Genomic DNA, 12,931 nt, shown 5'->3' on the forward strand with positions numbered 1-12,931 from the left:
TTAGATCTGATTTTGCTTAGTTCATTAAGTATTAGACGAAGCAGGAGGAGCACATATAGCTGGAGGGCGTCGCTCTTCCATCCGCAGCAGCTCAAGGGCGACCTCCTCGCCGGCACGACGTGCTTCACGCTCATTTCTTCGCTGAGGAAGTGCACTTCGCAACTTCTCCCAGAAATGAGGATCTCCCCACTTAACGTAAGTATTCGTGGTGAGATATGCTTTCAGCTCCTTGTCCAAATTGGGATGATCACCGACATCTTCGAGCAAAACGACTATAACACGGGATAGACCCTCACTCATCGCCCTTTTATGTGCGGTGCGAAACTCGAGACGGCCCCATACAGATTCCAAGAAGTTTTGCGATAGCAGAATAATAGTTCGACGAGACTCGTCGACCGAGTGGGCTATCTGTACGGGTATCCACTCGCCTATCACCCAGTCTCTAGTGTGGACGCACAATCTGAAGCAGTGTGGTTCGCCTTCAAGCTGCGGAATTAGATGTTCGTAGACGAACTGCTCGTCGGCGTGCGAGTATGACACGAATGCGTCATACTCCTTATGTTGGTCGATATGATGTTCTCGAATACAGCACAGACACCAACGGCGTGCGTAAAGGTATATCTTTACAGTCTCTTGGTGTCGCGAAAACACCCCAAACACGAGCAATATGAACAATAGCAGCACGACCACCGGAGTTAGGCCATACACCAAGATAAGAGTCGAACTCAGCGCGCACAACTCTTCGATCACTATGCTGTCTATTATTCTGTCATCTATGCACGTCAACTCATCATAATCCAGCACCTGTAATACAATAATATAATGTAAGTTTCGTAACGGTCTGCAACGCCCAGATACCCTATACCTGATACCACTGATGTTTCAGGCGTCCATAGGCTACGGTAACCATCAGCTATACCATATACTCGTTTGCCACCATCGTAGTATAAAAAACGACCTTTACGCCTCTTGTGCACGTCAGATTTTTCCTCACCATCGTATTGATAGTGATCAAATTTGAAGTGTCCCATCATTATACCCCTGGTGTTTCAGGCGTCCATAGGCTACGGTAACCATCAGCTATACTTTATACTTGTTTACCACCGTCGTAGTATAAAAAACGATCTTTACGCTTCTTATGCATGTCAGATTTTTGATCACCATCGTAGGGATGGTGATTCATCATCGTCAGAGTTCATCATCAGCTGGTTTACCATTCCAATTAAAAAAATAGAGGTACCGAGTTAGACTTTGTAAAATCAAATGCGTAGACTTCGAATGCATGGTACACGGATGTCGTGAAGTCTCTGAAGCTGTTCATGTATATAGGCTACGTTTCCGCGTACCATCCTGTTTGTATTGTACCAAATACAAAAAAAAATCACCTGATTTCGATGCTGTTGCAGTGCTTCTATAAAAGGGCTATTACCGCAGTCGCAGACTATTGGGTTACCAGCGAAACGTAGTCTTCTTTCCGGCACCGAGAACAATTCCTCGGCGGCCTCCTCAGACATGCGGGGCAACTGGTTGTATCGCAGATCTGCGTACTGCCGATGAAATGCCTATATAGTTACTAGGCTCTACTTCCAAATACAATATTAAAGCTTCTGTTATGGATACTAGATAAGTGATAGAAGAAGAATAAGGTGAACAATTAAAAGAATGAATTCCCCATTTTAATTATTCATAGAGATTAAGATATACGGGTAAGGAATATACATCTACTTAGGTATTCTCATTGATTAGTTGTTAAACATATAAATGAAATTGGAGTGTCTGTTTGTAACATTAAAATAACGGTTTTTTACTACATGCATATAAATACACCAAAATAACATTTATTACAATTTTTGTCTGTTTATTTCGTCTAATCTCTGAAATAGCTGAACCGATTTTGACGGAACTTTTATTGGCAGGTTATAAGGAGGTAATAAGGAGAACTTAGGCTACTGTTATTTTAGAAAAAATCTTTTTTTTTAGAAAATAAAGTTACTTTTCATGCGGACGAAGTCGCAGGTACGAGTACAGCTAGTTCAAAATAAATCAAACTATTATTATATATATTAAAAAGTTCACTACATACAATCAATGTGCTGGGCAATTTGCTAAGGTCATCGATTCTACTGGAAGATGCGTTCAGCTCGTACAAGTGCGGGATGAGTGGTATCCGACCGTCGACGACGCTGGAGCAATTGGCGATGGTGGCGTTCCGGCGCTCCCTCCAGTAGCACTCGCAGTCGGGCGCGCACTCGTCCGCGTGCCGCGAGCACAGCATCGATTTCAGTGACACGTCGGCCACGTGCTCGCCCGTGCTACAACGCAGCGCTATCATCCACGTCACGTGCTCGGGGCACTCAGCCAGGGTCCGCGCGAACCAGTACGAGTGACAGTCACATATGATCTGCTTGCTGATCCCAATTGACACGTTGAACTGCGGATAAGATTTGTTGGTTATGTCAGAAGCGCTAATTAAGATGACTAGGCTTTGAAGTCGGCTACCGGAAGGGAAACCCCAAATAGCGCCCGTGACTTGTGACACGGGTGTAGGTTTAAAGGGCCCTTTTAGAATGAATTAACATTCACCTTCACTACTTGCAGCTTCCCCCCAGGCCCAACTAAGACCGGGATAAACCCATTCCTACTCTCGCGCTCGTCGACTGAATGCCGTGCCTCACCCAACGAAAGAGGATTATTCAATTACTTTTTTTTCCGAACTACTCTAATGCTGTTGTCCGCAGCTGGCCTTTACAGCTTCACCGGACGATAGGAGGCGAGTGCAGATGGCACTCCAAACCAAAGGAAGGACTTATGGAGCGGCTGAAGGCCAACTCCTACCTGATGGATACGACTTTAGTCTGAGGGCACCACTAGGGGTTCGAAACACGGCTCGATCCCCGTTTGAATTGTACGGGGGATCTATCGGAATGGCGCTAACTTATTATTTACAATATTTGTAATAATCTTTACAAACTACATTCATATCATATTAAAATATCGAATTTTTCTACAATATTGATGTGAACTCTAACAGATACAATGGCGAAACGAAATTGGCTAATCTCAGAAATATTAGAGATCAAGAATTCTTAATTCTCATGTCATAGCGTTTGTTGCCTACTTTCCTGAAACGGGTTAACACATTTTGATGAAATTCTATACTAGATAGGTCCGAGAATAAGTTGTTATCTATTTTTTATAGCCTTACGTGGTAAGACCATTATGACTTAGGGGCATAAAATTGATGAGAACCTATTATAGCACCCAATTTTTTATTGAACATATTTTATATTTTTAAAGATTTTTTAAAGTTATTTGGTATATTTTCAGCCATCTATCACCAACCCCTATTTTTAATAGCGTTATTAATTTATATGGCAAAACAGCATTTATGGAGTTAGCTAGTTGAAAAATCGTTATATTAATACGTGAAACAAAATTTTATACCCATTTTTAAGAAAATTCCGCGGACGTAGGAGTATGAGAAATTCGCACACTTACAGTTCATATACAACAGCAGAATAGTACTTTTTTTAATTATGCATAAAAAATACATTAAATAAAAATACATTACATACCATGTATTTGAAAGACACACACATATAATAATAATCTCAGGACAATTCACACAGCGCCATCTAGTCCCAAGTTAAGCTAGCTAAAGCTTGTGTTACGGGTACTAGATAACTGATAATTTTTTTTCGCAAATACATACATATTATACATAGAAAACACACAGACCGATACAAACAATCATACTCATGAATACAAAAATTTGTGCCGTGCGAGGAATCGAACCCGCGACCATCGGACGTAAAGCGCTGTGCTAGACCGCTAGACCACCGAGGTCGTCAAATATATAACAATAGAACCTTAATGTTCATATTTCTTATTACTATTATAAACGCGAAAGTTTGTGAGTATGGATGTTTGGTACTCTTTCACGCAAAAACTACTCAACGGATTTTGATAAAACTTTACAGTAATATAGCTTATGCATCAGAATAACACATAGGCTATATTTTTGAAACTACGAGCACCGTTAGTATAATATAAATTAATTATGGTCGAATTTTGACTATTTTTTCACATTCAAAATTCAAATTTCAAATTCAAAATATCTTTATTCATGTAGGTCTATTACAGACTCTTATGATATGTCAAATCTACCGTCAGTTCGGAATGATATCGAGATGAGAAAAACTGAAAAGAAACTCAGCTCGTATTTTTTCAAATAATAGTGGAACATGTTTATAATAATATACAGTCATTAAAATTCAAATTTGGGAGAATAGAGTGACCATATTGGGCGACCACTAGTAAAAATTGGAAAACTTGAGCTCATGAGAAGTGAATCTACCTTTGTGCAGTTATCACGTGTCACCTCCAAGTAATCATTCATGGTGTACATGATACTGTCTACTCTATTGGCCCACATCTCGAGCGCGGAGGTCCGAGCACCCAGCCACTTGATATCGCGGAACTGAAACAAGAAGAGACATCAGACTGTATATGTATAGAAAATTGTTTATTTGGTATACTGAAAATAATTTTTAAAATTTAATTTACATTTTTACATTTTTATATGTATAGTATCTTACAATTTAACGGCCACGGTGATCTAGCAACTTACGAGAACACATGGTACTAACATTTTTGCTGGTTGCGGTTTTTTATGTATATTATGTATGTACTAGCTTTTGCCCGCGGCTTCGCTCGCGTTAGTTTATCCCCTTAGGGGTGGAATTTATCAAAATACTTTCTACTTTCTTAAGGGATGCTTACGTCATAGAAGCTTTATGCATGCAAAGTCTCAGCGTGATCGGTTTAAAATTGACAAAGTTTCATACAAACTTTCATCCCCTATTTTATCCCCTTGAGGGTAGAATTAATCAAAATTCTTTTTTAGCGGATGCCTACGTCATAACATCTACCTGCATACCTAATTTCAGTCCGATCCGTCCAGTAGTTTGGGCTGTGCGTTGATAGATCACTATGTCAGTCACCTTTGAGTTATATATATTTAGATTTACAAAAAGTTTATTTTAAATCAGCCGTCATGCAGTTGTCTTCCTGACCATCTAAGTTGTCAGGAATGGTAAATTAAGAAGGGTGACAAATGACTTCGTCATCTCCGTGTAGGTTCACTAGGTAACAATTGCGATTTTTCCAGTTACGTACAGGTATTTAAGAAAAACAGCAACAATCTATACATATAAATAAAATTGGAGTGTCTATTTGTAATATTGAAATAACTGTTTTGTACTACTACATATTACACCAAACTACATTACTACAACATACACCAAAATTAAAATTTTTATCTGTCTGTCTGTTTCTTCCGGCTAATCTCTGAAAAGGCTGGACCGATTTTGATGGGACTTTTTTTGGCAGGTAGCTGAAATAATAAGGAGTAACTTAGGCTACTTTTATTTTAGAAAAATAAAGTTATATTCCAGGAGGACGAAGTCGCGGATACAGCTAGTTATAAATATTAACACACACACATACACACATACACCTTTCATAATTGATGTTCTAGTTGAGGTTAAATTTTAACCGAAATACAATTGTGTATTTTACCTGTAGTAGTCATCAAAATTTGAATTCTTGATGAGTGTGAGGCTAATTGCACTAAGAACCTAAAATGAAAAGTTTAAAAAAAAATAATAATATGATGGCAGGTGGCGCGACCAGCTCGGGCAGATGCGCCTAACGCCGGTGTGCCCCAGCGACAGCTCCCGTAGAGAATGCAGTGAGAGCAACCCTGACGCTACACATTGAAATTTTTGGTTGCTTTTTAATGGTATAATGAATTGGTGTAGGGGAAAGGGGATTGTTAGGAATGTGGACTGATAATCTTATTGCTAGCAATGTACCATGTCAGGCTCTACGCGATTACCCCTGGAAACAATCGTGATAAATTCCTGGTAGATTTGTCACGATGGGCTAACTGACCTGACCTCATGCTCATCTAGTTATCTTCCACTGGTGCATTGCCAGCGTAAACCGTTAGCGCAGGTGGATGCACCATTCCATTCTCATCCATATAAAAAATAAGGGAATGGTGTACCGGTCTGCACCACTCATGATGTGCGCAAGAGGCTGAAAGTTCTTCTGAATAATGAATATGAGTGAATAATGATTTTGAGTTCACTAGTGTGTATACTGAGCGAAACTATGTACAAATTTATTTGAATGGACAAGTCTCCTGTTACATTCGCCAAGCAACGTGCTTTGTAAAATGTCGTGTCGTCTGTATCGAGACATGACATCTTAACACATCGGAACGGCACAGCATGAGTGTACCATGGGCGTTGCATGATGACACGAGGTCCTTGCTGCTATACATATATATTGGCGACGGTTGCCAGTTACCATCTGGTAGGTCATCAGAACCTTTGCTATTTTTCAACAAAGTAGAACGACGCAAATTTCAATGACATAAAAAAATTAAAAAAACGTACTCACTGTCGTCGGCAGCATCATCATAGTCATCATCATCACTATCATAATCATCATCATTGCTACAGAAACCAGAGAGACTGGGGTTGTCTTGCAGCATCAATGTATGTAGAGTCGACGCAACTGGCAGTAACGCACCACTGAAATATCAGTTATATGTTATTTTCAGTTAATTTTACCCATCAACGCTAGAACGTTAGAGCAGGCGTTATCCTTACTAGATCATAACCCATAAATTATACTCTTGCTCTCATATAGTCTGTCTTAGTCCCTAATTTTAAACAGTAAAAGATGCACCAGTTGTTAAAAATTCTTCTGCATGGGTACCCCAGTCTCACCTATTTCTGTCGCCAAAGAGATTATTGTCACGGCAGTGACGACGGCAATCTGCCCCGGTAGCGCGGATACACCACCCCCTTCGGTTAGTAGTCCTTCTTCATGAAGGTGGGCAGTTGGGCAGCATATTAGTTGGGACCCAGGACGCTAACGCATTGAAAATCGCGTTACGACTCGCCTCTAGCTGCGTCACCCTCCATGTCAGGTTCTGGTCCGTATGTAGTCGACAATGCCCTGCTCCTTGGTGGCGTAATGTAGATAGGACAGGTACATTGCTGTGGTCGGTGTTAGTTGCGATTAGGCAGTGGAATTATAGGATAAGAAGCAATTTATTGGTTCTCTGGAATGACAAACGATGAGTGGAATCACGGGTGTAGTGTAGTGATATCTGTCTCTTTATATATTAAGACGACAGTTAACGCTTACCAACTAGTGAGTCGTCTACAATTAAAACCCAGCTTACAAAACTTAACGTAACTGACTGAAAGAGGTGAGACTGAGCCGGAGGTGACTTTTGACAAGGTGTACACCATAACTCAGCCTGAGCCTGAGAGAGTATCAGGTATTCTAGTAAAGATACGAACAATCTATCTTCTATCACTGTGGTATATAATATTAAAACTAAGGTGCAATTAAAACTATATGTATGTACCTGGGTAATTTTAGCAACTCATTCTTAGAGAGATCCAAGCTGACCAAATTGATTGCGTCGTCAAGAAAACCTGGAGATATACTTTTCAGGTTACAATTGGAGATTGTAAGCGTCCGCAGCGCGGTCAGACCGGCGAGGGTCGTACTGACCCCATCTTGTGGCCATAAATCCATCATTATGTTAATAAGTACCAGAGACTGTAACTTGTGACAGCCGGCGAGCCAGCGTGGTGGTGGAGTTTTCGATGTCGTACTCCACGTCCATACACTCACAGTCAACTCCAACAAGTGAGAGCACTCACCTAATTCCCCGCGGCTCTGTCCATGTCTAATAAATACTTTTTGGATTTGATTCTCCGGAGGAAGTATCGGCAGCGATACATTACCATCTATATATAACACATCCAATTTTGTGAGCGGTGTTAAACAGCCGTCAGAGAAATAGGTCAACGCGGTCGGAGAAGATTTTATTATTTTAAGAGAAGTAATGTTGACCAGGCCTACGAAATGGTTACGAGTGAAAGATGACGCTGTTTCGGGCAGGTCTAACATCAGCGATTGGATGCCGCTAATGTTAAATTGCTCGAAGACATTCCAGTACGAGTCATGCGGTGGTTCACAGAATGATATCTTTACAATCATAACGTTCGTTTTTCTTCTTATACCCGGTAAGTTGTGACTAGATAGAATATCCTGACTCAATGCAGAGGTACAACGGAAGTTGAAGGTATCTGTGTTTTCATACAAAATTGTAACATTTTTACCTGCAATAATCAGACAAGAGATTTTAACGCTATATCATATTTTTAAAGATTGTAACTGATTAGACAAAAGTAAAATGTATCCCTATTTCCCTTGGTTCTGGTATCGCATGAACGGCTGGACCTCTTTTGGAAATTCTTTTATTGTTTTGTGTTTGTTTGTTTGTCATTAACAGGAGAGGATTCTTATGAAATCTTAAAATGTCAAGAACGATTCAAACTAAATTTAAATTTGGGTGTAGATTTCACTAATGTATATTGGTAAGCCTAACTTAAAAATAAATAATCCAATACATAACTTACCGTCAATATCATATGTAATGGAGTAGATACCATCCCAGTATGTGGCGGTGCAGTTAGTGGCATGCTGGGGGCACTGTGTCCAGCTATCGGACAGCACGTGGGTAAAGTTATGATGGGCCAACTTCGGTAACTTGCTCTGTGCGTCACACAGTATGTGGAGCAAGTAAACCGCTGAAGCATAGCATATAATCAATATTACCTAACTAAAGTAGACTATCTAAATAGTTTTGCATGAGTTCCTCAAATTAAGGCGCCCAGCAGATTGCTTTGTAAGCTGTGTTTCGGCTGAAAAAAAGATACGGCTATGAAATTACAGGATACAATGCAGGCATCTTAGATAAAACATTTATTGCCAACATTACTAAGTTACAAAGAATACACTTAATAAGAAAAAAACATACAAATTTGGCAATAGGAGCTATTTCAGCTGTTGCTGATATAAGCCCAACCTCAATGAGCTGCACCTATACAGCGCAGGTTTTCGGACAGTCCTCATTGTTCATTAAGAAGAAGACTATTATAGACGTGCGTGTTTATCTAATTCATAGTTATTATACACACACATATACATTTATGATATATAAGACATTATCTTAGTCCATCATATTGACGTAAAAAGAGAGAGCCTACGAAGAGAAGAGAAGAATGCCACCGAAATCCTTAAAGTCCTCGCAAATTTCTGGGGTAAAAACATTTACTTGCCATTGAATCGAAGAATAAGACAAAACCGTAATTGTGGAAATCTTTGTCCTCACAATTTCTGCCGCAAGCAACTATAATGGAGTTACAGTTTAAAAGAATTAAGGGACCTAGTTTCGTCGGAATGGTAACGCATCAGAAGTTACACAATCGTCACGTGATGACGTGATATCCGTGGTTTGCAAAATCTTTATATATTTACATTAGCCGCTGTACAACAGAAATGCGATTTCAACATAGATTCCAAGGTATTTACTTAATTCCAAATAGCCTTGTACCATATTCTAACGCGATACTAGCACCTTGGAAAACTAGTTTACTGTGTTATACCTAAAAAATATATTAGTTAAGGTTGTTTTTCCATCAATAGCATTTGTTTCGCAAAAAATATATCATTTTCTAGCAATTAGTCATATGAGGATAGGAACTCACCGCACACGGCCGGGATCCACATGAGGTAAAGTTATGTCCAACTTATGCTCAACCCATGATAAGACCGTCCTGTATTTACAAGAGCAGGTCAGAATACGACGACGCTAAAAATCACAATAGTAGTGATTAAGACCATTTGTAGTTGATGATTTTGTCTAGAAAAACATTATTGAATTTGGTTACTATTTTTCTTTGCTAATAAAATTTCCTATTACTGCCAAAATAAATATATTTCTATATTAACCAGCAAAATAAAGTTGAATATCTGCAAACAATGATGATGATGATTGGAATCGCCTCTTATAGACACGAATAGTGTTATGGACATTAATATACATATATTTGCGACGCTCGTTGCGATGTTCCACATACATTTTTATTTCGAAGGACTTCAGTATCCTACCTTTATAGTGTATACTCTGTAATTTCAATGCTTACAATTCAAGTCAGATGATGGCTATAATACGCGACATAGGGTTCATTAGAGTTCAGAGACACCGGTGACTTGGTACGACGCTCATGATAATAGGTGCAATACTACTGTATTCCAAAACAAATAATGAATAAAAACTATATATATATATAATTCTTAATATCATAATAATGACATACCTGGTATTCACTGAAGCGTGTCGCGTTATAACCACATAATTACGCAACAACCACTCTGATAATAAATCAGTTAAAACACCTTCAATAGAGATGCCTAATTTTAACGGGCGAACGATGTGATGGTATGTTTTATTAAGTACAGGTAATTCTTACTTTTATAATTTTATCCAATATTCTGACCAATGCACCTTGTATAAGGAAAACTGGCTTTGTGGCTACGTACCACACTAATTATATTTTTTTATGTCTTATCGTCCCAACAGTGTAATTGTGTGTTATAATACACTAAAATAAAGTCATTACACAACGTACCAGCATCACATGCGAATTGCGAACGTCGTATTATGATGCAAACAAGTTTTTAAACATCGGTTTCTGACAGATAACCTGCTATATTATGCATAAATTATTTGCACGTACAATATTCTTGTTCATCTATGATATATAATATCTGGTAAAGGATATGAATTAGAATATAAAATTAACAGTTCGATTGATTTGTCTGATTATGATAAATTTTAAAGACACTACACGTATTATTTGTATATTCTATAGTCTTTTAATACTCAATATTATATATTAGCTATTACGAAAAATGTTGAAATATAAAACCGGGGTAAAATGTAAACAGTTCTTTAGTGGCGTGTCAGCGAGTCACCAAAAGAAATTTTTTTTTTTTACAATTTTTGTCTCTCTCTCTGATGGTTATCCACGTCACCAGCAAACTGTGAAGATATTTCTGTACGCACATGGATGTCTATTTTGGGTCCGTGAATACAATCTAGATCGCGACAAGAAGTATGATGCCTTCGTATCATACTCTCAGGCCGATGAGTATTTTGTCCATGAACACCTGGTACCCAAACTAGAGAGTCAGGAGTATGGATTTAAACTATGCATTCACACCCAAGAATGGGTGATCGGGGAGTGGATACCAGTTCAGGTGGCGCTCTCCGTCGAAGAATCACGACGGACTATCTTTCTCCTGTCTTGTAATTTCCTGGAATCAGTTTGGGGTCGTTTGGATTTCCGAACAGCACATAAGAGAGCAAAGCGAGAAAGTCGCTCACGTGTCATTATAGTGCTGCTAGAAGATGTTGGGGATCATCAGAACTTGGATAAGGAAATTAAGGCTTACTTAACGACCAACACTTACGTAAAATGGGGAAACTCTTACTTCTGGGAGAAGCTGCGTAATGCTCTTCCTGAGAGGAGAAACGAATCTGAGGCTCGCCGCGCTGGCGAACAAGTTGCTATTGAACTACAGCGCATGGCATAGCGACGACTACCTGCCATAACTGGTCCAAGTGTTTCAGTGGCTTCTTAAGGTTCGAATCCTTGAAATGCGAGCGCTTGATAGGACAGAAGTAAATCTAAATTCCTGATTCAACTAGCTGTATATATATGAAAAACTATTATTGATGGACTGTATCAAAGTAATAGAACCCAAGACAATATTCTTATAATTTTTGATTGTTTGTCTGTACGTTTGTCCGAGTTAATCTCAGAAACGCCTTTACCGATTTGGGTGCGGTTTTCATTAATAGATGTGTTTTTTTTTAATAATTATAATTTCGAGGGAAGTCGTCTATATGGGTACTAAATATAATTTAATAGCAATATTTCGTCCAAATAAATTGAATTACAAGTAAGGGAGCAAACAGGATAAAAACAAATCCTTAAAATCTAACTGTGGAATAAAAAATACCCAAATAAAAAAAAACATACTTTTATTTATCCAATTGGTAACAGAGCCGGCAAAGGTAATCTATGAACGTTTTCATATCACACTCATATTATATTTGAATATTTTTTACATTATTTCTATAAATCACTCTTGTACATTTTATGAGTATAAATGACTATAGTTAATTTCCTATAATAACATTAACATTAACCTATGAATTAACAAGGTGTAATGACCATGACACACTTAAATGTTTTTTGTACGGAAGGCAAACGTCGAGATTAATAAAATAGTGCTGCGGATTTTATAGAAACCGTTGCAGGAAATTGGATGAGGTCTTTTCTCAAAAAGGAGTCCTTAGTAAACAAATGAGGAATTGGAGGCTGTAATAATAATAAGAGATGCAAACGACCTAATGATTCTCAGAAATTGCAGTGGCTGTTGCTGCATTTTTCCAAGACTTAATATTCATTAAAGAAAGACTATTCTAATGTCTTTGCTCTATAGTCATGTCTCCATTTTGCAATGATAATTATTCTTATAAAAAACAAAAACAAGAACACACGCAGGATTCAAGAACGCGGGAATACACGACGTAACAGCGCGCCAGCTGTATTTTTTAAATGCGTTTCGATCTTATTTCGTTTTAAATAAGGACTAAATTGGTTAAAAAGAAGTCATGGTTTTGTGGGCACATATCTGTGACAGGTTTAAGAGGGGTGCACAGATCTGTGTTAATACGTTCGAGGTGTTAAAAGAACACCTGTAAAGGCAGTTATTAATAAGGTAGCTTGAGGGGAAAGGGGATTGGTAGTAATGTGGACTGATGATCTTATTGCTAGCAACGTACTATGTCAGGTTGACCACGCGGTTACCCCTGGAAACCATCATAATAAATTCTTAGAGAATTTGTTACGATAGGCTAACTGACTTGACCCATCTTATCATCCTCCACTGGTGCCCCGCCTGCGTAACAGGAGGGTGCACC

At 38.7% G+C, this 12,931-nt stretch overlaps 1 protein-coding gene across 1 annotated transcript; it reads right to left on the reverse strand.

Moving 5' to 3' along the window:
• Positions 1 to 24: 24 nt before the first annotated feature.
• LOC131849710 (protein toll-like) lies at positions 25 to 8,314 on the reverse strand. The gene is made up of 8 exons (XM_059199824.1): positions 7,451 to 8,314; positions 6,469 to 6,602; positions 5,680 to 5,770; positions 5,517 to 5,535; positions 4,358 to 4,480; positions 2,084 to 2,431; positions 1,386 to 1,547; positions 25 to 804 (listed from the first exon to the last, which is right to left on the reverse strand). The coding sequence occupies exons 1-8, from the start codon at positions 8,089 to 8,091 to the stop codon at positions 25 to 27; spliced, it is 2,298 nt and encodes a 765-aa protein (XP_059055807.1). The 5' UTR covers positions 8,092 to 8,314.
• Positions 8,315 to 12,931: the final 4,617 nt, after the last annotated feature.

The sequence above is a fragment of the Achroia grisella genome, unplaced genomic scaffold (genome assembly GCF_030625045.1).
Source record: "Achroia grisella isolate CSIRO2021 unplaced genomic scaffold, CSIRO_AGI_Agris_v1 utg660, whole genome shotgun sequence".
In the NCBI taxonomy this organism is placed as follows: domain Eukaryota; kingdom Metazoa; phylum Arthropoda; class Insecta; order Lepidoptera; family Pyralidae; genus Achroia; species Achroia grisella.

Bases quoted from the DNA above. Each gene is read 5' to 3' on its own strand.
- LOC131849710 (XM_059199824.1), bottom strand. From the start codon at position 8,091: ATGATTGTAAAGATATCATTCTGTGAACCACCGCATGACTCGTACTGG. The intron at 6,603-7,450 runs GTACATACATAT...CTGATATTTCAG, and splicing joins GAGTTGCTAAAATTACCCAG to TGGTGCGTTACTGCCAGTTG. The intron at 2,432-4,357 runs GTAGATTCACTT...TCTTATCCGCAG, and splicing joins CACGTGATAACTGCACAAAG to TTCAACGTGTCAATTGGGAT.